At 41.2% G+C, this 24,796-nt stretch overlaps 1 protein-coding gene across 1 annotated transcript in view; it reads left to right on the top strand.

The window, feature by feature from the left end:
- Positions 1–24,796, top strand: part of ddb1 (damage-specific DNA binding protein 1) — a 174,756-nt gene that overhangs the window by 31,196 nt on the left and 118,764 nt on the right. The window contains exons 9-12 of the mRNA XM_084337444.1: positions 520–636; positions 16,658–16,760; positions 22,992–23,067; positions 23,156–23,264. Coding sequence (XP_084193570.1) covers positions 520–636; positions 16,658–16,760; positions 22,992–23,067; positions 23,156–23,264 — 405 coding nt within the window. The remainder of the gene's footprint in view (positions 1–519; positions 637–16,657; positions 16,761–22,991; positions 23,068–23,155; positions 23,265–24,796) is intronic.

Genomic DNA, 24,796 nt, shown 5'->3' with positions numbered 1-24,796 from the left:
AGGCTCCTCAAATATAGTACTGGTAATTCATAAAAAAAACATTCATGTATGCTGCTGCATATTTATCTGTCATCTTTGAGATAGCGAGATCTGCAGTTGGCGCTGTGTGAGGCCAAGCCATGAAACCGATGGGGATTTGAGCTAAACTTGCTTGGCGATAGTTAGGATGCGGACAGCATGTGCCATGATAAGGGATTATGAAGTGAAGGTTGGGTAGCGGATGCATTTAGAAGCATGATTTAATCCTGAGCAGAACTATGTGTGCATTAAACAGTTAGCTGTGTACTATAGAAAAATAATCGACACCCCTCCAGCCAATCTGAATCGAGTATTCACCCAGGACGTGGTATAATATTAATTCATCCATTCAAAATCTTTGTGCAAACTGAACCATCGCAAACCCTGTCGTTGTAATCATGGAATGTCACAACAACTTCAGATGCTTTATGTAAAGCTATTGGTGTGGTGACTTTGTTTTGACCTGGTTTGTAATGAGGACGTTGGCCTGTGTTTCACCAGCTCAATGTAGACAGTAACGACCAGGGTTCGTATGTGGCAGTGATGGAGACCTTTACCAACCTGGGCCCCATCGTGGACATGTGTGTGGTTGACCTGGAGAGGCAAGGCCAGGGCCAGGTAGGTACCAACACTAAAAGGAGTTTCCATGTGTATGTAATGACAACACCCGGCTTTAAAATTTGACACTTGTTCCCCATACAGGCCCTTTTACTGTTTGTGAACAAAACTCTGCTTCTGAAAGAAAAATATGTGATTTTGTTTGGTTTCAGAAGCAGAGTTTTGACTACAAGATTATGTAGAAATGGTCTGTAGATCTGAAAACTCTGTATGCATTTGGACAGATATCAACTTTCTCAGGCTGCTAGCGACCATGTCTTCTCCTTTGCATACAATGTTTTCTGATCACAGCAAATACTACACCTATAAACACAATTACTTTACTGGGTCAGTGATTTCCAAATGAAGATATTTGACGAAGAAACGTATCCTCTCTATCTAACGTATCTCTCTCTAACATATCCTCTCTCTCTCTAACATATCCTCTCTCTCTCTAACATATCCTCTCTCTATCTAACATATCCTCTCTCTCTTAACATATCCTCTCTCTTAACATATCCTCTCTAACGTATCCTCTCTCTCTAACATATCCTCTCTCTAACGTATCCTCTCTCTAATGTATCCTCTCTCTCACGTATCCTCTCTAACGTATTGATTGATTGAAAACTTTATTAACAGATTGCAGAATGGGTACAATACAGTACAGCTCAAAGGTGGGGTGGGAAACTACATTGGAGGTGGTTGGGTGGGTGGTGGGGGGGGGGGGGGGGGGGGGGCAGGGTTGGGTAGGCGGGGGGGGGGAAACTACATTGGAGGGTTTAGACATTTACAGGGGCCAGTTTCGAATTGCAGTCTCCCGTAGGTGCTCTTTGAGTGGTTTTGAAAGTGGGTAGTGATTCACATTCCCTTACAGCTGTGGGTAGGGTGTTCCACATTGATGTGGCATAATTGCGAAACGTGTTTAGTCCCTTGTTTGAGCCGAATCTGGGTTTAACATGATTTGTGGAGCTCCCTCTGGTGTTGTGGTCGTGGTATTCACTGACCTTTGGGAAGTATTTTGACATGTACATGGGTACCTTAGTGGTGTAGTGTATCTTGTAGACCAGGCCCATTGCAAGTTGCTGTACTCTGTCGTCTACTCTAAGCCATCCTAGGTTGTCAAAGTGGGCAGGGGTGAGGTGGGTTCTAGGAGTAAGGTCAAGCAGTAGTCTGACCAGTTTGTTTTGTGATGTTCGTATTCGTAATTTTGTTTTTAGCGCCTTTGAGGTGCTTTGGGCTGGGCGATTAATCGAAAAAAAATCGATCTCTATTCATAGACCTATGCAATCTAATTTCTAAGTTATGAAGATTTATTTTTATAAAAAAAAAAGAAAAAAGTTGTTAATTTCTTTTTTACTTTACTTTTTAAATGATTTTATTAAAAAATAGAATCGTGAGATCATCGTGATCTCAATTCTTAGAGAGAAAAATCGTGATTCACATTTTAGCAAGAATCGCCCAGTACCATGAGGTGCAAGCATAGTCGTAGTACCCTTGAATGAGTGCTCCTGCCAGAGTCTTCAGGGTATTCTTGTTTACCAGAGAGGATATCCGGTACAGGAATCTAGTTTGTTGGTTGCCTTTTATGATTACATTGGATGCCATTTTGTCACAGGAAAGATTTGCCTCTAGGATGGAACCCAGGTATGTAATTTCATCTTTCCTTGTGACAATATTGTCACCCACTGTAACTGAGAAGCCGTCGGTCTTGCTGAGTTTGTTATTTGAACCGAGAGAATGGACTCTGTTTTACCCAGGTGTAATGATAGTTTATCAGCGAGCCAGGTGCAGATTCTGCCTAGTTCCGAGCTGAGTTTTTTTTTTCAACCTGTAACTTGTTCTTGTCAGAGACCAGCAGGGCTGAGTCGTCCGCGAACAGGAACAAGTTGCAGTCACAAGCATTTGCAAAATTATGAACAGTAGCGGTCCTAGTATGCTTCCTTGTGGAACACCACAGCTCACTGGGAGTGGGGGGGGGGGGGATAGGGTACCGTTTACCTCCACCATCCTTTCTCTCCCCTCCAGGTAGGATTGCATCCAGCTCACTGAACTATCAAAACCAATTGCTTTTAGTTTGTCAATCAGAATGGTGTGATTGACAGTGTCGAAGGCCTTTTGTAGGTCCAGCATGACCATGCCGCAGTATTTGCCCGCGTCCACCTCTTGTTTGATGTGGTCGTTCAAATAGAGAAGGCATGCGTCAGTGGAGTGGGATGTTCTGAAGCCAGATTGGAATTTGTAGATTAGATTTTTTTTTCACGAGGTATCCTCTCTCTTAGCTGGGCGATATAACGATAATTATCGCGATATATTTTAGAAGATCTTTTTTTGTGACCTGCAACAGGGCAGCTTTAAAACCAGAGACAGTGGACAGACTTGTCTTTCTTGCCTGCAACTTAAAGTAATGGCTTTGCTTGTCCAAATGACAATACTGACCAAATTGAGATTTATTTTTCTCTTGTCCATTTATTTTGTTTGCTTTCTAATTTAAAATACAGTTTGAAACCGTCTGTACACAGTAGGCTATGTGTGCTAGCAGAGCTAGTCTCCAGTCATGAGTCACGGTGCACATGTGCGGTGGTTTGTCCACCAAAAAAGCGCCAAAAGATAGAAAAGAAACTAGCAGAGCCACAACTGTTCAACTCCCCTGGAGCCACAGCCAGCAGAGAAGCCGGTTTACTTTCGCTTTCAAACCAGCTGCAGCCTGAGAACTGGAGTGTGAGGGGATGTAACACTAAAGATGGCGGCAACGACAAAGATTTGCTGCAAAATAAACATACAGCTGTTGTTTAACACTTTCAGTGCCAGCAGGGGGCGCACGATTTAGTGCTTGAATGCCCACCATCCACTTCAATGTTAGCATTAATAACGCCTAATCTATGTTTTAAATTATGGCTATGTGTCTAACCTGCCCCTCGCTTATCAATGACTCGTTTTCCAGTCAACATTGTCGAAGCGGATTATTTTTTTATCGGTTCATTTTCGTTTTATAGCATTTTGAAAAGCCCTCGTTTTCAAGGAAAATAAAAATATTCCAGAGTAAACGCCCTGTACTGGAATATTCTAGAATACACAAAAACGTTGTAATTTTTCGGCCTATTTATGAATCGTTTTCAAATAAACGCTAGATTATCGATAGTATATGTGTACGTATGCACGCTATATAGGCGATCTGAAAAATCGATTATCTGATTTCCTCAAAGCGATCGCGCACATACAGACCCATCACACATAGGGCGAACACTGAGATCTCAGCGAATACAACTCTGATTATCCCAAGACTTGTAAGATTCCTTACCTCAGATCAGATGTCCTCCAAAAAGATCATTCCAATTCCTGATCGCCATTCCAAAAATCTATCGCTTTTATTGATCCAACGCTACATACTGTACATATATATTCCACGCTGTTCTGAGGGTCCACAATGAATCCGATCGGCTCGGGTTACATGCCTGAGAAGTAAAATGTGGATTCCGGATTTTTCTTTTCTCATCCATTTTCATTGAGTCCATTCCAAAAGGGTGCATTACCATCTGGGAGACGATAGGGGGCGGTTTTTTCACATCTGAGCTCCTGATGGGGCTGGGCTGGTTTACCAACGGGGGACTCGGTTGATGAAATATGAATTCAGATCGCTAATAAAAAAATAACACGCTAATTGTCGTGGTCGGCATTCAGGCATTGGGCTGATAACACGTGTTATCACGTGGTGGGCATTGAAAGTGTTAAAAAAAAATGTATATGATATGATATTGTTATCGCAATATCATTTTTGGCCATATCGCCCAGCCCTACTCTCTCTAACGTATCCTCTCTCTTAGGGCTGGACGATATGGCCAAAAATGATATCGCAATAACGATATCGATAACAAACAAAAAAAAAAGATAAAAAAAATCGAATATATATATTTAAACATCAGATGTATGTTTATTTTGCAGCAATTCTTTGTCGTTGCCGCCATCTTTTGTGTTACATCCCCTCACACTCCAGTTCTCAGGCTGCAGCTGGTTTGAAAGCTAAAGTAAACCGGCTTCTCTGCTGGCTGTGGCTCCAGGGGAGTTGAACAGTTCTGGCTCTGCTAGTTTCTTTTCTATCTTTTGGTCCTTTTTTGGTGGACAAACCACCTAGGGCTGGGCGATATGGAAAAAAATCATATCGCGATAACGATATGATAATTTTATTTTATTTCTCGATATCGATAATTATCGAATTGTTATAAGTATAAAAAAAAAAAAAAAAAAAAATTATTTTTATAATTTTTTTAACAACAGATGTATGTTTATTTTGCAGCAATTCTTTGTCATTGCCGCCATCTTTAGTGTTACATCCCCTCACACTCCAGTTCTCAGGCTGCAGCTGGTTTAAAAGCTAAAGTAAACCGGCTTCTCTGCTGGCTGTGGCTCCAGAGGAGTTGAACAGTTCTGGCTCTGCTAGTTTATTTTCGATCTTTTGGCGCTTTTTTGGTGGACAAACCACTGCACATGTGCACTGTGACTCGTGACTGGAGTCTAGTTCTGCTAGCACACATAGCCTACTGTGTACAGACAGTTTCAAAATGTATTTTAAATTAGAAAGCAAACAAAATAAATGGACAAGAGAAAAATAAATCTGAATTTGGTCAGTATTGTCATTTGGACAAGCAAAGCCATTACTTTAAGTTGCAGGCAAGAAAGACAAGTCTGTCCACTGTCTCTGGTTTTAAAACTGCCCTGTTGCAGGTACAAAAAAAAAAGTAAAAAAAAAAAAAAAAAACGATTTTTCGATTTTTTTTTAATTTCGATATTCGATATCGATTATTAAAATATATCGCGATATTTATCGTTATCGTTATATCGCCCAGCCCTAAAACCACCGCACATGTGCACCGTGACTCATGACTGGAGACTAGCTCTGCTAGCACACATAGCCTACTGTGTACAGACGGTTTCAAACTGTATTTTAAATTAGAAAGCAAACAAAATAAAAGAGATAAATAAATCTCAATTTGGTCAGTATTGTCATTTGGACAAGCAAAGCCATTAGTTTAAGTTGCAGGCAAGAAAGACAAGTCTGTCCACTGTCTCTGGTTTTAAAACTGCCCTGTTGCAGGTCACACAAAAAAAAAAAAAAATCGATATTTTTTTCTTCGATATCGATTATTAAAATATATCGTGCTAATTATTGTTATATCGCCCAGCCCTACTCTCTCTCTCTCATGTATCCTCTCTCTCTAACGTATCCTCTCTCTAACGTATTCTCTCTCTAACGTATCCTCTCTCTGTATCATATCCTCTCTCACTAAGTCTAACGTATCCTCTCTCTCTCTAACGTATCCTCCCTCTCTGTATCATATCCTCTCTCTCTAACGTATCCTCTCTCTCTCTAACATATCCTCTCTCTAACGTATCCTCTGGCTCTCATGTATCTCTAACGTATCCTCTCTCTAACATATCCTCTCTCATGTATCTCTAACGTATCCTCTCTCTCTAACATATCCTCTCTCTCTCCTCTAACGTATCCTCTCTCCTCTAACGTATCCTCTCTAACGTATCCTCTCTAACGTATCCTTTCTCTCTAACGTATCCTCTCCTAACGTATCCTCTCTCTAACGTATCCTCTCTCTCTCTAACGTATCCTCTCTCTCATGTATCCTCTCTAACGTATCCTCTCTCTAACGTATCCTCTCTCTAACGTATCCTCTCTCTCATGTATCCTCTCTCTAACGTATCCTCTCTCCTCTAACGTATCCTCTCTCTCTAACGTATCCTCTCTCCTCTAACGTATCCTCTCTCTCTAACGTATCCTCTCTCTCTAATGTATCCTCTCTCTCATGTATCCTCTCTAATGTATCCTCTCTCCTCTAACGTATCCTCTCTCTCTCATGTATCCTCTCTCTAATGTATCCTCTCTAACGTATCCTCTCTCTCTAACATATCCTCTCTCTCTCCTCTAACGTATCCTCTCTCTCTCATGTATCTTCTCTCTCTCTAATGTATCCTCTCTAACGTATTCTCTCTCTAACATATCCTCTCTCCTCTCTAACGTATCCTCTCTCTAGCGTGTCTTCTCCCTCTAACGTATCCTCTCTCTAACGTATCCTCTCTCTCTAACGTATCCTCTCTCTCTAACGCAGTGCTTCTCAAACTTTTTCTGTCAGGCCCCTCTTTGGCGGACCAAAATATTTTGGACCCCTCCCCCCCTCGCCCCAACAAAATGAAATGGGCCATGTTTAAATTTATTGAAATAACACCAATATCGTGACCTTTCAAATTGACAACACCTTCCCTCGCGAGAGCCACCTTGCCTCGCTGTGAAACAGCACTGCAGAATGGTTAGCTCCCATCTTCTCACACAGCGCAGAGAACAGGCGCGCTTTCAGGGGTCGGGTTTTGATGAAATTTACCACGTTTATAACTTATGTCAACCTCATTCAGCTCAGGGCTAAGCTGTCTTGACGCTGGCGCCTCTCTGTGAATTTACAGTGCGTCCATTGCGCGTTTGGCGAGACCCCCTTGATGAGCGCCTGTAGCCCGCTCCTTTTCCCTGCCATGGCCTGCGCACCGTCAGAGCAAAAGCCCACACAGTTCTCCCATTTCAGTCCATGTTCTCTCAGGTAACTGTCAATAATTTTGAAAAGCTCATCAGCTGTCGCTCTGTTTTTGACATATTTGCAAAATATGCAGATCTTCACTCAGTGACTGGGAATTTACAAAGCAAACATAGGAAATAAGCAAACAGTCTTTATTGCTGTCAGTCTTTGACAAGGCAACACGCATGTCATCCTCAAGGCTCAACTTGGCCCTATATTTTGTTTTCAGAGCTGTCATGGATGAAAAGCCAGCTTCACACAGATATGTGGTGCTGAATGGTATCAACACCTTAACTGCTGCATCATGAGATACTTGGTTCTCAGCACCACACTCTGAAACTAGCTCTCCAGGTGGTATCAGATGAGATTTCAATGAGTTCTTCCAAGAGTTTGGATGGAGATGTGTCAGGAAGCTTTGTCTCAATGTTGTCTGTAAAGTTTTTTTTTATCCAGAGTAACTTGGTGATCCTTTTCTGTGTTTTATTAAATAATGATTTTCAGATTTTGAGAAATGGTCAAACTTATCCAAATATGGCAACAGATAGCACTTTAGTGAAAATTTTCTGTAATCCAATTTTTCTTTTTTAATAAATCTCAAGGCCCCCCCTGTCATGCCTCTGCGCCCCCCCCCCCCCCCCCCCCTGGGGGGCGCGCCCCACACTTTGAGAAACACTGCTCTAACGTATCCTCTCTCTAACATATCCTCTCTCTAACGTATCCTCTCTCTATCATATCCTCTCTCTCTAACGTATACTCTCTAACTTATCCTCTCTCTAAAGTATCCTCTCTTATTTAACATATCCTCTCTTTCTCTTTCTTTAACAAATCCTCTCTCATCCAGATCTACACTTGAACAAGGGTAAACTAAGAGGGATTTTTTAAGACAAGGAATTTATTGTTCTCTCTTGGCATTAAATGTGTCAGCTTGAACTTTTACTGGAGCTTGTTTGAATATAATGTCTTTAGTCCAAACGAATTGACTCAAAACATTTATTGCATTAATTAAATGCATGTTGCATGATACATAAGATGGTTGTTTTGTATTTCTTATTTAGTTTTTACATTGTGGGTTGGTGGGCGGGCGCAGCTGAGATTCGAGTGAGTTGAGAAAAAATAAACTGTGGGGGTGGCAGAGCACAAGATGAACCCAAGCGGTTGGGAGCGGATCAGTCCCACACAGCCATCCACACTGAACCATTTTCTGGAAACGCACCAAGACGCATCTTAACACTGAGGTTGTAGTAAACCACTATCTAACTAAAATGAAAGGAGTCTGTTTTTCTCGAGAAGCACTCATCAGGTCTTCTTCTCACTTGGCGGTGTGCTGAGGGCCCAAGTAAGTGCAGTGTCAAGTGCGAAGTTGATTGAATGAGCGGTTCTCGAGAACGTTGCAAGTAGGGATGGGTACCGAATCCGGTACTTTTAAGGGTATCGACCGAATCACGTCGGTACTACCGAGTACCGATCCACCGGTGCCACATTTCGCTAATAAAATAATAAATAAAAAAAACTTCAACGTTCACACGCACAATACAGTTACCTAGGATTTGACTTGATTAAGATAATAGTTGGGTCAAGAACCAACATTCTGTGACCATTCTCTGGCTAAGATGTTTTGATGATTGATTTGACTTCTATGGAACTTTTATAAAATATTTAGCCCCCGTGTCCCTCCGAAAAATCCCGGCATTTTGTGTCAGATGGCCAAATCCAAAATACCTGCTGACACCATCTTGAAAAATTTACTTTTGATCCAGAGCACCTAGAATCATGTATGAATACACTTTTTTGTGTAAGTCAACCATGACGATTCCAATTCTGACATCAGTTTGACTCTATGACATCAATTTGACCCAGAAATCCAAGATGGCCACCATATAGTAGAGCGAAAATGTAACTTTTAATGTCAAAACCAATTTTACCATGGTACTGCTGTACTTTAAACAAACTACCTTCATAAGGATCTCAGCTAAATAATTGATGAATGTACAGTATGATAAGATAACTAATTATACTTCAAAATACGCTCTCTTAAATAGCTGTAACTTGAACAGATTAACAATGAAACCACCTTTTTTTTCTTAATTTGTTTAAGAAAAAAGAATTTTTCTGGCCACGCAGGACCGATAGAGGGAGAGAGGGAGAACGGGAGGAGAGGTAGGGAAGACATGCAGCAAATGGTCGCCGGGACTGGGAAACGAACCCGGGATGACCGCTTCGCGACTCAGCACGCTATGTGGTGTGCTACTGGAGCGCCCCAACCAGTAGCGGCTGGTACTATCTTCCATTGGTGGGTCGCAACTCGACGTTAGGTCGAGTTGAAAATGTAACGTAACGTTAATAAATGCTCTGGAGCAATCTCTCTCTCTGTCTCTCGGATCAATCCAATAAATAATTAACACATGTATATGTTGTCATTTTAAACAACTCACCATTCATTCATTCATACATTATGCATCAGCAGCAGCCAAATTAATGTTATAGTTCACAACACAGCAGCACGTTTTGAAGTGCTATTATCATCTCAGCATTTCATAGCCGCATTTCTCGGAGACACAGGATTGTGAGAGGGAGAGAGGGAGAGAGCGAGAGAGAGAGAGAGAGAGCGAGAGAGAGAGAGAGCGAGAGAGAGAGAGCGAGAGAGAGAGAGCGAGAGAGAGAGAGAGAGGGAGAGAGAGAGAGCGAGAGAGAGCGAGAGAGAGAGAGCGAGAGAGAGAGAGAGATAGAGAGAGAGAGAGAGAGAGAATCTACCTTGTTGTTAAGTTGACAGCAGGCAGAAGGGGTTGATAAAGTATATCCACTCCATTGTCCAGACTGTGTTGATGTCCATTGTCCATGCATGTCCCTCCACAGTCCACACTGCATCCATATATAGCTTATAGCCAACAAGTACTGTGTGAGCTAAAAACTCCGTCCCATTCTAACCCTGTCAGATGCAGAGAAGCTTGTCCATGCCTTTATCTCCTCAAGACTGGACTACTGTAACGGACTCTTCATCGGGATTCCTGGCAAGAGCATCCAAAAGCTGCAATACATCCAGAACAGCGCTGCCAGGATCCTGATGAGAGTCCGTAAACACGATCACATAACCCCCATCCTTCACTCACTACACTGGCTCCCCGTCTCATCCCGGATCAACTACAAAATCCTTACGATCACCCATAACTGCATAAACGGACACGCACCCCTCTACCTTCAGGAACTCATCACTCCACAATCCTTCACCCGCACCCTCAGATCCGCAGGTAGCCTGCTCCTTCAGGTCCCCAATACCCGGCTCTGCACCATGGGTGACCGAGCCTTCTGCACGGCTGCACCACGCCTGTGGAACAGCCTCCCCATCCAGCTGAGGGCACCACAGAGCCTGGACTCTTTCAAAGCAGGCCTGAAAACCTATCTGTTCAAAAAGGCCTTTGACTGTTAGCTTTTTATTTAAATTTTATTGCGCTTTGTTTTTAAATTGTCTGTTTATACTATGTTTTTAATTAACACTTTGGTTGCCTAAGGTTAAATTAATGATATACCATAGATTGCCAGCGCTATTTGTCTATGGAGAAAGTCCCCTTCTTTGCAGGGCTATAACTTTTTAAATTCTATTGCTACATTGCCATTATTAGGGCCCATTCAAAGTCCTATATGTATTGTTCATTGTGTAGCAACGTTAAACTTTTTCATTCACATATTCATAGTAAAGTATGGTCTAATGTATAAGTATGTTTTCATCTCTTTCTGCAGCTTTCTCCAGAACGTGATATATAGCCCCAAATGCATTATATTGATGATGAAATACAGTTTGATGGCAATCAGCGCGATATAAAAAATTCCAACTAGACGTACTTCTAGAAGTTACTACACGTCATCTGATGTTGACCGGATGGGCGAGGGGGCGTTTATAATTCCGTGGGCAGCGTTATACCAATCATCTAATGTGGGTCAAATGTTGATAATATCAGTTATTATCGAAGACGGTAACGTTACACGCTGAAACTCACCCCAGTCTCCGCGCGCCGTTGGGCGATCATCGTCGAGTAGAAATTTTATCATTATGGGATATATTATTACCCGGTCCATCTCCAGCTTGTATAATGGTATATACGTCCAAATCATGTTGTTTATCGAGTTATTGGCAATCGATCGCTATGTAGAGTGACGAGCTAGAGCAGGGGTGGCCAACCAGTCAGAGACTAAGAGCCACAAAAAAATTACTGTGGTACCACAAAGAGCCACACCATATACCAGCGTTTCTCAACCTTTTTTTTCAGTCACGGCACCCTTCATGTGTTTATAGGTCTCACCCTCTGGCCTCTGAAGTTGCTAATGTCTTTTTTATTTGGGCCTCACAGGGTTAAAAGTACCCTGTGAAACCCACGATTGCAAAATTACAAAATCACTTTTAGCCATTTAAAAAAATAATGTTTATTTAAAAATGTTTAAAGGGGAACTATTTACTATTTCTTTCACTATTTGGGCACTTTTACACAATTCCAGTGAGTCTATGGAACACCTAGGTTTTTTTCAAAAAAAATTAATTGTTTTGTATTTCTAATCAAGTACTAAAAACCGCATTTTTCTACCTCAAGATCTTAAGCCGTTTTGAGGCTGGGCTCCAACCACTGTGTGGCCTGGTGCCAACTGCCACATCAACTGCCACATTATTATGCAGCTGAGAAATCTCTGACATCACAGATATGCACATTTTCAGATGACTCAGTTCAGTGAGGGTGAATATTGTGAGAGGAGAATTGGAAGAATTCGCCAATATGAGAATTAGAGACATATATCCTATTAATATAAGTCCACATAGCTAAGAAACAATGGTAAACACTGAAAAAAGCCATTTATAAGATAGTTCCCCTTTAAGCACATGTATAGTCAATTGGTCCTGTTGTTCAGCCTCACAATGCTATTTGATAGTAAATGTGTTTATATGTCCCACCCTCTGGCCTCTGAAGTTGCTAATTTCTTTTTAATTTGGGCCTCACAGGGTTAACCTCTTAAGCCCGAGATATACAGTAAAAGTGTATATTTTCAGCATTATGTTTGTTTACCAATTATTTTAACTGTTATTAGTGAAATATAAGATTATAGAAATCTCAGGGCATTGAGTCGGAAACCGGCGCATATTGACAGGAGGAAGTGGCACAGCCAAAAGTGAGTGTAGTCTTTTGAAGGAAGAGACTCAGGGCTTTCAAATTTCGAAAAACTACCCTACCCAGCTCACACCAGCCCCTGTCAATCATCTGACTTCTGGATTTACTTTTTAATTTCTCTTATTTTTTGGGATTATCTCCCACAAACCTGAACGTTATTGCCATAAAACAGAACGCAGTTAGTTTCTCTACCTTTCTGTGAACGTGTTGCAATATGATGAAAAATGGTGGAGAAATTTACATTATAAAAAAGATGGCAGAATTCAGTACTGTATCTACAAAACCTTCTGTTTAATCATCTTCCTTTTATTCATTTGCTTAGATTTTTCAGGTCTGGTCAATTTTAGCATGGTGTTATTTACAGTCAAAGATAATTCTTTTTTTAAAATAGAATTGATATTCTCCTTTGGTTCATTACAATTTACTCAAGCCTAGTAACAGACACACTATTTCTGACACTGATCCATATATGTCCCTAGATTCAGATACCAAGAACATGCAAATGGACCATTTAAAAAAAAATTGTAAATGTTTATTCTACGTCCTTATGGAAAAAAAAGGTAAAATTTTTTTTTTTTTTTTTTTTTTTTTTTTATGGATGAAAGAGCCGCACATTGACGGGTAGAGAGCCGCATGCGGCTCGCGAGCCGCGGGTTGGCCACCCCTGAGCTAGAGTCACGGGACATGTACCGAGTGGCCGGAAGCAATACGGACGTCTAGCAAAACCTCTAGTGCGCTTCCTGTTAAGCGCTTGCGCCGATCGGCCACCAGATGGCGCTCCTGAACCGCCAGAGAGCTCAGTGGGTCCTGCTGGTGGATCTCAGGCCAGCGGAGGGACATTATGAATCCGATCGCAGATTTTTGAAATATTGATATAAAGACGACGTACAGCGTCCCCCGGCAACTTTAGCATGGCCAGCAAAGACGTCTAAAGACGGCTCCCGGCACCCAAAGTGTTAACTATGTTCTATTTTTATTCTGTATTTTATTTTATTTGTTTTACTAATAACTATTTTATTCTATTTTTTTAACTGTTTTAACCATGTAGTGTAGCACTTTGGGATCCCAGCGAACAAAAAGTGCATTACAAATCCAATCTATTATTATTATTATTATTATTATTATTATTAACAACAAATAGCTGCATCACAACACAACAGCATAAACTCACTTTGTTTAATTGAAACGTGGTGGGCTTGATAAAGTGTATAATCCGCTGTTGATGATGTATATCCAGACCACTGTCCACTGTCCAGACTGCATCCGCCATATAGCTTGTTAGCCAAGTGTTAGCTGTTAGCAGTTAGCACCACACAACAACAACAAGTACTTGATTTCTTTGTCCATTTCCGCGTCGAATGCTCTAAGACAAACTCTAACCTTAACCAACTTTGAAAGAGTGCCTAAGCTTAACCGTCGAAAGAACTTGCAGTCACGCTCTAAGACAAATAGCTGCATCTCACAACAACACAAGTATCTCTACCAAGCTAGAAAACCTAAAATTGGAACATAGAAAAGTGGAGTCGGCCAATCGGAGAGCGTCTCCGCGAAATGCTGCTACGGAAAAAAATACTGGCGTCGGCCAATCAGAGAGCGTCTCCGCGAAATGCGGCTACGGAAATTCTTGACGCTGCTGCTTAGACCGCTTCAAATCGCGCCCGGTTTCCAACATAATACATCATATTTCAACGCACAGCGCATTACGCACTGATTGGCTGCGACGGATACAGCGATCAAACAGTGACACGCACTCAGAGCGCTATTGCGTCTAGCCCGGGCCGAGAAATACGGCTAGGAGAAATGCGGCAGGAGAAATGCGGCAGGAGAAATGCGGCAGGAGTGAGTCACTTCCTGTTCAGGAAAACGAGTATTTTTTATTTTATATATTAACGTTATATTGTGCATTGGAAACACAAACATACTTAAAATGAGTAAATATTATTCATTTTAACACTTTGGCTGCCATGGGTTAAATTCATTATCAACCGTAGGTTGCCGGCTCTATTTGTCTATAGAGAAAGTCCCCTTCTTTGCAGGGCTATAACTTTTTAAATTCTATTGCTACATTGCCATTATTAGGGCCCATTCAAAGTCTTATATGTATTGTTCATTGTGTAGCAACGTTAAACTTTTTCATTCACATATTCATAGTAAAGTATGGTCTAATGTATAAGTATGTTTTCATCTCTTTCTGCAGCTTTCTCCAGAACGTGATCTATAGCCCCAAATACATTATATTGATGATGCAATACAGTTTTATGGCAATCAGCGCGATATAAAAAATTCCAACTAGACTTACTTCTAGAAGTTACTACACGTCATCTGATGTTGACCGGATGGGCTAGGGGGCGTTTATAATTCCGTGGGCAGCGTTATACCAATCATCTAATGTGGGTCAAATGTTGATAATAGCAGTTAGTATCGAAGACGGTAACTTTACACGCTAAAACTCACCCCAGTCTCCGCGCGCCGTTGGGCGATCATCGTAGAGTAGACATTTTATCATTATGGGATGTAGATTTACCCGGTCCATCTCCAGCTTGTATAATGGTATATACGTCCAAATCATGTTGTTTATCGAGTTATTGGCAATCGATCGCTATGTAGTGTGTCGAGATCGAGTCCCGGGACCTATTAGCGAGTGCCCGGAAGTAATACGGCCGACCAGCACAACCACATAGCGTGCTGAGTCGCGAAGCGGTCGTCCCGGGTTCGTTTCCCAGTCCCGGCGACCATTTGCTGCATGTCTTCCCTACCTCTCCTCCCGTTCTCCCTCTCTCCCTCTATCGGTCCTGCGTGGCCAGAAAAAGCTGAAAATGCTATAAAGTTAAAAAAAAAATAAGAAAAAAAAAAGGTGGTTTCATTGTTAATCTGTTCAAGTTACAGCTATTTAAGAGAGCGTATTTTGAAGTATAATTAGTTATCTTATCATAGTGTACATTCATCAATTATTTTGCTGAGATCCTTATGAAGGTAGTTTGTTTAAAGTACAGCAGTACCATGGTAAAATTCGTTTTGACATTAAAAGTTACATTTTCGCTCTATATGGTGGCCATCTTGGATTTATGGCTCAAATTGATGTCATAGAGTCAAACTGATGTCAGAATTGGAATCGTCATGGTTGACTTACACAAAAAAGTGTATTCATACATGATTCTAGGTGCTCTGGATCAAAAGTAAATTTTTCAAGAGGGACACGGGGGCTAAATATTTTATAAAAGGTCCATAGAAGTCAAATCAATCATCAAAACATATTAGCCAGAGAATGGTCACAGAATGTTGGTTCTTGACCCAACTATAAGATAAGATAAGATATTCCTTTATTGATCCCCTTGGGGAAATTCAGGCATCATAGCAGCATGGGGGAAGGGGGGGGGGGTACAGGTAGTAAAAACAACACAAGCAGTGTAAACAAATGGGTCAATATAATTTACTATCTAACTAACTTGAAAAATATATTCACGATATTCACAGTGTCACATAAGGTGCAGTATGCATAAGGTAGTGTTATAATTTACTATCTACTGAAATATACATTGTTCACAGTATCACAGTATCCACTGAAATATACATTATTCACAGTATCACAGCATCCACATAAGGTGCAGTATGCCTAAGGTAGTGTTATTGTCCTCCTTGGGTTCCTATTAGTCCTAGGTCAATGTCTGGCAGCAGTCGCTGCCCCCTGTTGTGGAGCCTGTAGGCTGCTAGTCGCTGCCCACTGTTGTGGAGCCTGATGGCCGCTGGTATGAAGGACTGTCCGAGGCGGTTAGTTGAGTGTCGGGGGGGGGGGGGGGTATGAGTCTGTGGCTGAACGATTCAACAACAAAGCAGTCGGGGCAATGGCAAGCCAAAAGTGGTTACACTTTACAAAGCTAGATGCAGACAACGCTTGCTGCAATATTATATATTATATATTAACAAATTGTTCTAAATAAATAATAATGATAATAAATAATTTGAAGTTTGGATATATAACCATCCAGAATCCTCATCCATTCTATTCAGACTGCAGCAATGTCACTGCTATTCCTCTTCCCAGTATTGAATCACACATTGATGGTGTCCTTTACCTTCGCAGAGAAACACCATTACTAAGCCACAGCGATGTCACCAATACATCTCAACTGTTGAGGGCACAGTCACAGACTACAAAGTTATTCATCACAGCTTGTCTGCGTCGTTGGTGTGTGAATGTGTGAGTGAATGGGTGAATGTGAGGCATAAGTTGTAAAGAGCTTTGGATAAAAGTGCTATATAAATGCAGTCCATTTACCATTTACCACCCCCTCCACCCTCCTCACGCTCTTTCTGTCCCCTCAGCTGGTGACGTGTTCAGGTGCCTTCAAGGAGGGCTCCCTCAGGATCATCCGCAATGGCATTGGGATCCACGAACATGCCAGCATCGACCTGCCGGGAATTAAAGGTGTGTGTGAGTCAGCATGAGCATGCCAGCCTCAACCTGCTTGGAATCAAATGTGTGTGTGTGTCTAGACGTGTGCGCCTGTGTGTTGTACATGCGTGTGTGTTTCTCTGCACAAACATTTCAGCTTTCTTGGAAACAAAGGTGTGTGTGTGTGTGTGTGTGTGTGTGTGTGTGTGTGTGTGTGAGCCTGTGTGTTGTACATGCGTGTGTGTTTCTCTGCACAAACATTTCAGCTTTCTTGGAAACAAAGGTGTGTGTGTGTGTGTGTGTGTGTGTGTGTGTGTGAGCCTGTGTGTTGTACGTGCGTGTGTATGTTCTCTGCACAAACATGTCAGCTTCAGCTTTCTTGGAAACAAAGGTGTGTGTGTCTCTGTGTGTGTGTGTCTGTGTGTGCACGTGTCTGTGTGTGTGTGTCTGTGTGCGCGCCCGTGTGTATGTTTCTCTGCGAGCATGTCAGCTTCAATCTGCTTAGAATCAAAGGTGTGTGAACGTGTGTTTCTCGGCATGAGCTATATCAACCCGCTTGGATCTCAAGGTCCTATATTCATTTTCTGGCACAGCATGGCCTACCTGTTGGCAGTTCCTTGATGTAGAACCGCATCAACCTTACCATCTGCGCTGCTGTCCTGTCTGACTCGCTGCCAGTCCGTCCTTATTACATTAGATCAGTGAGCAGGATAGTTAAACTCTCACAGTTCTTTGCATGATGAGAAAGTGGCTCCTATGGTTGAGCATCAAGACTTTCATTCTATTTGTAGGTAATTGCCGGCACTGTGGGGGATTAATGGTGTAGAATTCCATGGCACTGGGTGAATTAAGTTCTTTAAAACATGCACATTTTATAGAGGAGCCCAGCTCATACATTGATTTCTGGCTGGCTACACCACTGTTAGACTGTCTGTCTTGTTTATTTATTCATTGGTTTGCTGTGTTGTCTAAATAAATGTTGAATCAATCTAAATTCAAAGTACTTGTTATTTACATTGCCAAGACTGCAATATTTTCTTTTACATATTTGTATACGAGTCTGGCAGACAAAAACACGAGGCCTATAGACTAGGGATGGGCACGAGTACTGTTTTCCTAGATTGAGTACTCTCATTAATTACTTCACTAGTGCTTGAGTAATTGTTTTGGGAAATACATTTTTAGAACGCATCTTAAAGCGCATGGCAGCAGCAATAAGGTGATATTGCGCTGAGACACACACACACACACACACACACACACACACACACACACACACACACACACACACACACACACACACACACACACACACACACACTACCGGTTTTATTATGTCTCGCTCTGCAGACATAGCAATGCACAGTAATATACCCGTTGCTTAATGCATAGTCAGTCAAAACAGTCTGTTACCGTTTGTAATAATGTCATTACCTCCACTCTGTCTGCAACAGGTCTCTCCGCTCATGGAACAGCATGTCTGTATCAATACTAGCCTATGAACACTACGCAAAGTGGGTGACATGTTGTTGGCACAATTTGGAAATGCACAAACATGTTTTTATCTTTTAGATAATGCTATCTTTCAACGCTATCTTTCAAAGTTTTCGTGGTACACTGTCATGCTCCACAGCTGACCAGTGTTGTCTTCCTGCAACAAGTCACACCTTGTGGGATTTCGGAGCAAGATTTCTGTTTCAGTGGCAGAAACAAGCACTTTTGGTAAAGAAAATTAAGAAAATCGAGCACCCTCAAAACACACTCGAGTTCACTTGAAACGATTGAGTACTTGAGTACTGTTAAGACTAGAGTGTCAGTGGTAGGTGTTAACATGTAATCTCTTTGCGTCTAAACCACTGGCTATACGGTAGTCTAGGTTGCCCTCTTGAGGCTGTGAAACGCATGCGCAGTTAGTCTGTGTGAAGTTAGAGCTGCAGGTCGACTGCTCGTTATTGGGTCTGTATTGGTGTTATGCACGTTGATGAAATAAACCAAGTTAACAGAAGATGAACGTAGTGTTTATTTATAGTAGACTAACATTGGTAGCAGAGGATGGTTAGCAGAAGATGGCTACTGCTAACTACAAAGTTCCACCGAAGTTCGACGAATCCCGACCATACGAGTGTTGGAAAAATGAAATAGCCATTTGGAAGCTGGTAACTGAACTGAGTAACGTAACACAAACTGAAATGGCGCATAGGCCCAATGCCCATAATAATCCTGCCCCTTCTGCAGGTGTGAGTTTAAAAACAGGACAGACTGTAACATACCGTAATTCCTCTAATAGTAACCGGGTCTCAAATACAAGCCGGGTCTCTATTAATGGCCGGGTGCGCTCTTGAGCTAAGCAATTATAAGCCGGCCTCCTAATACAAGCCGGGTTACTAATATACTGAGCTGCATACTGAGCTAGTTACTTGATTTCACTTTGAAAACGTTGAAATGACCAGTGACCACCTGTAATTGCACTGTTTACTATTTCATACAGTACTTGGTTTCAATAAATGAACCCAGTACATTTTACTGGGTTCAAACTGACACAAAATGTTGATTTATTCATTATGATCCGTTTGAAAATTAGAAATATAGGCCTCTCTCTTATACAGGCCTCCTCCTAATACAAGCCTGGTACCCGCTACAGTTGAAACAAATACAAGCCAGGGTTACTATTAGAGGAATTACGGTAGTCCAGTAGGGTGTGTTAATGTAACACAGTGGGGGGTCAGTGAGGGTCCTTGTTGATGAGGCTCACTGCAGAGGGGAAGAAACTGTTCTTGTGGCGTCAGGTTTTGGCCCTGATGAACCGCAGCCTCCTGCCAGAGGTCGTCTTAGTCACGTCTCAAATGCTCTTTTTCGTTTTCATCATATTTAGTCACCTTTATCTATTTTTTGTTTTAGTCAAGTTTTAGTCAACTACAGGCCTGAGCATGTTCATTTTAGTCTTTTTTGTTTAGTTTCGATTTAGTAATTTTTGTTTAATCTCGCCACTCAGTTACAGCCTCATAAGTCGGCGTGAGCTTTTTCTAAACAAAAAAAGCTAACGTTAGTGCTAGCTGGTTAGACTTATGTAAGCTATTTAATGTAGGCTTTAGGCTTGGCTGCATAGGTCTTGGTAAAATGGCTTTGAGCTGGTTTAAAAACGATCTATCTGAAAGAACTCAGTGTGTTTCAGTAGAAGATTATACCTCAGCTGCTCTTACTGTAAACAAAGGTGTTCCACAAGGTTCTATTTTGGCCCCTGTCTTATTTTCCATCTTTATAAATGAACTAGGAAATGGGATAAACCCAGCACGTTTTCATTTATACGCCGATGATACAGTTGTTTACACAGTGGCTTCCTCTTTAACTCAGGCCATAGAGCTTCTACAGGATGCTTTTAATACACTACAACACTCCTTGCTAAGGCTAAGACTGGTCCTTAATGCAAAAAAGACCAAGTACATGACCTTCTCTCGCTCTCGAGCTAATACAGCTGTCCCCCCGATTCTGACACTGGAAGGGACATGCCTTGACAAAGTAGCATCCTATAAATATCTGGGCATATGGATTGATGAAAAGATGGCCTTTGATGTTCATATTGGGAACCTACTGAGAAAACTTAGACCTAAACTGGGCTTTTTCTTCCGGTTAAATTTTTTTTTCCCGTCTGAAGCCAGGAAGAGAATTGTGCAGAGTTCCTTTCTGCCTGTATTAGACTATGGCGATGTAATCTATATGCATGCTCCTTCCTCCCTGCTTAAAAAGCTGGATTCTGCGTACCATACTGCCATACGTTTTGTAACAGGTGCAGGCTCTCGCACCCACCACTGCACTTTGTATCAGTCATTAGGATGGTCCTCTCTGTACCAAAGAAAACAATCACACATGTTGATTTTTATCCTTAAGTCATTGCTAGGTAAGCTGCCCTTATATATCTCCAGACTTCTGTCCTTTTATACTTGCTTTTTTAATACCAGACGAGCAGCAAATGGGATGCTGTTAAATGTTCCTTTGATGCAGTCAGAGCTTGGTAAAGCTGCATTCTCCCACTATGCTCCCTTTTTATGGAATACGCTGCAAGTGAAACTTTGTCTACAGGCACTTCCTACTGTGAATGCTTTTAAAGGTATGCTACGATTAGCCCTTTATGAAACATGTAACTGTTTTACCTGATGCTATTGTTGATGTGATTATGCTCCTTGCCACTGCACAAATGACCCTCTGTATTTATATTTGAATTGTATGTTTTTTGTTTAATGCCCTGTTTTATGTTGAAACTTGTTGTGTGCTGTGTTGGTCAGGACTCCCTGGAAGAAGAGATCTTGTATCTCAATGGGACATTCCTGGATAAATAAAGGATAAATAAAAAATAAATAAAATGTGTTCTATTGTTGTGGATCAACATAATGTAGCAATCCGCCATGCAGTAATGTAGGGCAGAAAGAGATCCGTCATGCAGTAATGTAGGGAAGAAAGAGGAGAGTTTCCTTTTCTGTATGGTGCTTTATTTCCAGCTCAATATGGGGTTTTACAGGTTGATAATTCCCTTCTCATACACAACACAACTACCTGCTAATACGCTAGCTTCACAACAACAACGTAACATCCAGTCCATCCTCCCATATCTGCCTGGGGGAAACAACACCCCCAGCATAACAGTGGTGCCCCTAAGACCATACAACTAGAGCGACACACCCACGGAACGATGTGTTGGCGATAAGGGTTCCGCATGGACAATTATGTTTGTTACTTTCCTGTCTGCAAACAAGTTCCTGTTAGCTAGCAAGTAAAATATAAGTTGATGTTGAATAAACGTTTAGCAAGATTTTATTTTGCAAACTACATTTTGTGTCGTCGTTTTTAGTCAACGACATTGCATGAATAATTTCGTCACGTTAGTGTCACATGATCTCTCCATTAACGTGACGTCTCGTCTCGTTTTCGTCAGGGGAAAAAGCTTTGTTGACTACCATATTCAGTCATCATTTTTGTTGACTAAATTAACACTGGCTGCTAGATGGGTATATATGTTGATCATGAAAAACCAGCAGTTTTGATATCTACATCAGATATAATGCAACAACCTAGTCTACTGTCGAACTGCTCCAGACAGCAGAGCTAACTAACGTTAGCAGCGTCCTTCCAGCGTCTTAAGTGATTTTAATGACATTCTAGAAACAACTGAATGTACTAAAATGAATTAATCTGATTCTATATTGACAATTTTGGTTAGAAGTGTCGCAAGGTTTTATGGGATATCCTACTCCACCTAAGGAACCACTGCACGCTTTCTCGAAATTTTGCCAAAACACGGTAGCTAGAAATGGAAGTTTCCTACTGAAACTTGAATGTCCTTGCATTTGAGACACAGCCTAAGACCCTAAGACTAGAGTGTGCACTTCCTTTCAAAAGGTATAAAGGTATAATTCTGATCATTCACATCTTACATCATATTAAAGGTATAATTCTGATCTTTCACATCTTACATTATATTAAAGGGATAGTTATGATATTTGGAACCCTAGCTCTATTTCTTACTTACCAATGATGATGTTGATCGGTAGAAACCTTTCTCAGTAAAATCCATGCTGTTTGTCCTACTAACGCCGACATCGAGGAATCTAGCTCCTGTCTGTACAAGCGGAAGATAAATTATACTCCATTAGAAAAGTAGAATGGTTTTTGGTATTTGATGTATTTATTTGATTTGATGTATCAAAAGTAAAAGTACATATTACATATCGCTGCTGGTGGGACAAAACCTCATAACTCTATTTAAATTTTTTTTTTTAAGTTTAAACAATGGGAAAGCATTAAACCGATCATCTGTCTAAACCTCCTAACTCTATTCACCCTCAAATCTGTGTTCGTTTTTTTCATCTGCTGAAAAGTTGGGTTTTTGGAGTTATGAGGTTTTGTCCCGACAGCAGCGATATGACGTTCTTGTATTCCGGTGCTTGGGAGCATTCAAATCCTTGAGCCATTGACCTTTAAGGTTATGTTAAAGTGTTGTGTGGTCGTTATGCTGCTCGGATTACATCCTCTTGAAAGTGGCAGGCTTCAAATTTTAAAGTACATCATCTTCAAATGTTGTGGAGTGAAAAGGACAAAGTTCCCTAAAATAAAAATACTCAAGTAAAGTATGAGTATCTCATAATTGTGCTTGCGTACAGTACTTGAGTGCAAATATGTAGTTATTTCCACCACTGCCTAGTATATGACACAAGATACAATAGCAGCCTATCCTGTGTAGTTGTGAATATCTTTCCTTTCTTTCCCTCCAAGGATTGTGGCCCCTCCGCTCCGAGGCTGGGAGAGAGACGGATGACATGCTGGTGCTGTCATTTGTGGGGCAGACACGGTAAGAATTATCTTGTCACGCTCTGCGGCGCCAACGGCAGCTAAATGTCATTAAAAATGCATCATCTTAAGAGTGTGGTTTCCTACAGAGTGCTCATGCTCAGTGGCGAGGAGGTGGAGGAGACGGAGCTGCCAGGCTTTGTGGACAACCAGCAGACATTCTATTGTGGCAACGTGGCCCACCAACAGCTCATCCAGGTACACACTCGCACACATACACACACAGTGGGCGGTCTGCCATCACAAATGCATGTATAATCAGTGTGCACCTGTCAGTTTAACATGGAAATACCATTACTACAGTCTAAGCGTACCCTTCCAAAGCCTGAATCGTTAAGTGTTCATAGCATCTCACACAGTGGGGGAATTTAGATAATTTCACTTTCTCATGAATAATTTAGTGAATGAGCGTTTTATTTCAGTAAGATATACTTTACTGGGTTTTAAAATGAGCGGTGGTGAATATGACAGAACTGAGAGAACTACATCTTGCGTTTTCTTTCTAGTAATCTTGATCAACCAACAGTCTTAACCTGTTAAGCTGTAGCCCTATTTTCAGAAATCTTGCCTAAAGGTACATGCCTAAGTAAATGGAAGATTGCTCCACTTCTACAAGGCCAATTCGCATGTTCTTGGTATCTAGGAACATCTAGGTATGTATTTCCAGTGTCAGAAATATTGTGTCTGTTACTAGGCTTGAGTAAATTGTAATGAAAAAAGGGAGAATATAAATTATGATTTATTTGTGCATCTGTGCCGGTGAATAACACCATGTTACAATTGTGAGCAAGCCGAGCTCGCTCACTGAGCTCATTCAGCACCTTCTTGAGATCAAGTTAGGGCTGGGCGATATGGAAAAAAATCATATCGCGATAACGATATGATAATGTTACGAAATTGTTATAAGTATATAAAAAAAAATATTTTTTAAACTTTAATTTTTTTATTACATTTTTTTTATTATAATTTTTTTTTAAACCACCGCACATGTGCACCGTGACTCGTGACTGGAGTCTAGTTCTGCTAGCACACATAGCCTACTGTGTACAGACGGTTTCAAACTGTATTTTAAATTAGAAAGCAAACAAAATAAATGGACAAGAGAAAAATAAATCTCAATTTGGTCAGTATTGTCATTTGGACAAGCAAAGCCATTACTTTAAGTTGCAGGCAAGAAAGACAAGTCTGTCCACTGTCTCTGGTTTTAAAACTGCCCTGTTGCAGGTCACAAAAAAAAAATATATATATACCGGTATATATAATATATATATATATATATATATAATTTTTTTTTTCGATTTTTGATATCGATTATTAAAATATATCGCGATATTTATCGTTATATCGCCCAGCCCTTTCATCAAGTGTAAAAAAAATCTAAGCAAATTAATAAAGGGAAGATGATTAAACAAGGATTTGTAGATACCTGTTCACTCCTGTTCACTCTGGGGTACATACAAATCCCTTCTAATAAAGTATGATCATCATCAAAATCCATCATATGAAACCTTTTCCCCCCTATCGGTCCTAAACGGCAGAGTGAATGCTACCTCTCCATTAGGGTTGGGCAGCCCTACTCTCCATGTTGTCTTTGGTTAATGCAGAGACCTTTTCAAAGGGAGAGCAACCAAGACGCTCTCACTTCCCGTAATACGACAGTAGCTCAGGAGGTTGAGCGGTCGTCTGGTAATCAGAAGGTTCCCAGTTCTATTCCGGCTCCTCCCAGCACC

The sequence above is a fragment of the Notolepis coatsorum genome (assembly GCF_963971535.1).
Source record: "Notolepis coatsorum genome assembly, chromosome: 20".
Lineage (NCBI taxonomy): Eukaryota > Metazoa > Chordata > Actinopteri > Aulopiformes > Paralepididae > Notolepis > Notolepis coatsorum.
Note: the sequence above shows the minus strand (reverse complement) of the source record. Positions and strands in the feature narration are given on the sequence as shown.